General features: G+C 43.5%; 1 protein-coding gene across 1 annotated transcript; it reads left to right on the top strand.

Moving 5' to 3' along the window:
• Window positions 1-1855, top strand: LOC111807980 (uncharacterized). Its single transcript, XM_023693727.2, has 3 exons — window positions 1-1007; window positions 1142-1219; window positions 1390-1855. The coding sequence occupies exons 1-3, from the start codon at window positions 264-266 to the stop codon at window positions 1402-1404; spliced, it is 837 nt and encodes a 278-aa protein (XP_023549495.2). The 5' UTR covers window positions 1-263; the 3' UTR covers window positions 1405-1855.

Below are 1855 nucleotides of genomic sequence, written 5' to 3'. Positions count from 1 at the left end.
TTTTTTTTTTTTTTTTTTCTTCCGGCCATATTCTGTGAGAGCGACCAAAGAAACTAGCGACGGAAAAACAGCCCTTAACCACTCTCTCTCTCTCTCTCTCTCTACAAGCTCCGATACTTCTCTATTCCTCTCAAATTTCGCCCAGAAATTCGTAGTAGCAGAGTCTTATGGAAATCCGGCAACTCCGTCTGTAATCGGCTGTTTTGAATCTCCGGTCAATGGTGTGTGCGAGGGTCTCTTGAGACGACGAACGGAGGTGGTCGATGAGAATGCGGTCCGAGAGATCGAAATCTCTTCATAATTTCATGTTGCCGTGTTTGAAGTGGGGGAATCAGAAGCACTTGAGGTGCATGAAGGTGAATTCTAATGGTGTACAGGTCTCCGGCGTGAATCGACAATCTCACTCCTCGAGATCGGAGGAGTCTACGGAGAGTAGGAGTCGGGAATCGGGCTCAGAGATGCGGATGTTCTTCAAGGATTTGGAGATGAGACCGAAGGTTTCGAAATCGATAATCAAGAAAACCGATGACGTCGGGATCGAGGCGGTGAGAGAGAAGCTTATGTTTGATCTGAAGACGGCGGCCGATAAAATGAAAGAGGCGATTTTAAGTAAGGAGGCAGTGGTGGCCGAAGAAGAGGCGGAAGAGAAGAACGATTCTGCCGGAATGGAAGAGACGCCGGCGGCGGTTGCGTTATCGATGGCGGAGACCAGACCTTGGAATCTAAGGACGAGGAGAGCCGCTTGTAAGGCTCCGAATGTTGACGGTGGTGGAAGTAAGAATTTGAAGCTTGATGAGAAGAAATCGAATTCCAATTCCCCGTTGCGTAGTGACGGTGGCGCCAAGTCACCTAGGTTGAAAATTGGAACGGAGAAGAAGAAGAAGAAGGTGAAATTGGTAGTGCCGCTCTCGAAGAGAGAGATCGATGAAGATTTCATGGAAATGGTGGGACTCAGACCACCGAGGCGGCCCAAGAAGAGGACCAGAATCGTACAAAAGCAATTAGATGTAAGTTCGTTCAAATTGCCCTTATTCTTCGTCAAGTTTCGAGTAGTTTTCCAATTCAAGTTCTCTAATCTGCCTCTAGATACCATTTTTGCTTAGAAATAGAGAATTCACGTTTAATCTGTACCATTTTGCAGACGCTTTTTCCTGGGTTATGGCTGTCGGAGATCACAGCTGATTTGTATAAGGTCCCTGAATTACCTGAAAACGGCAAGGTAAATGCTCCTTTCGTTCTGTCGATAAAGATCATTTTCTAAATGTTTATCTCTGAAGAAAATGAGTGGTTCTGTTTAACTAGTCTTCGTCCATCCTACATGATTGAGCTTCAAAATTCTTCCTCGATTCTGATACTGTAGATTTTTCTTCAATCTCTGTTGTTGCACAGGTGATGAAGGTTTAAAGTGCTACTTCTTTGCAGAGATTCAAAAACTTCCCCATTCATGTGCTGACTCCAGAGTAATTCATGGGTTTGATTGGTGATCATGCTGTATGCCCTGGGAGTTTGGTATCAACCACGGTTGAATCCCACCCAATAACTTGCGGTGTATGGTCTTCCTCTACTTTCAAATGCTAATTTTTGTTCATAAGTTAATCTGGTTTTGCCTTCGCTAGTCGTGGAATAATTCACAAAGAATAGGATTGGTGGAATTTGGAACTGGATAAAAGGACATTTTCTTGTATGATCTTGAGTGATACAATGTCTTGTGGAAAGCCCTGGTCAAGAAATGAATGTGTAGCATACTGTCATCATTTGGGAATATCAGTGCTTGAATATTGATGCACATTCATGTAGTTACTTACAGAATAGATTCAATCAACTTGTGTTAGAAATGTCAAACTTGTTGTTTTAA

The sequence above is a fragment of the Cucurbita pepo genome, chromosome 13 (assembly GCF_057944985.1).
Source record: "Cucurbita pepo subsp. pepo isolate OVF chromosome 13, ASM5794498v1, whole genome shotgun sequence".
NCBI classification, from domain to species: Eukaryota; Viridiplantae; Streptophyta; class Magnoliopsida; order Cucurbitales; family Cucurbitaceae; genus Cucurbita; species Cucurbita pepo.
Note: the sequence above shows the minus strand (reverse complement) of the source record. Positions and strands in the feature narration are given on the sequence as shown.

Coding starts and splice junctions, on each gene's coding strand:
- LOC111807980 (XM_023693727.2), top strand. CDS start 264: ATGAGAATGCGGTCCGAGAGATCGAAATCTCTTCATAATTTCATGTTG. Junction 1,008..1,141: donor TCGTACAAAAGCAATTAGAT/GTAAGTTCGTTC, acceptor ACCATTTTGCAG/ACGCTTTTTCCTGGGTTATG.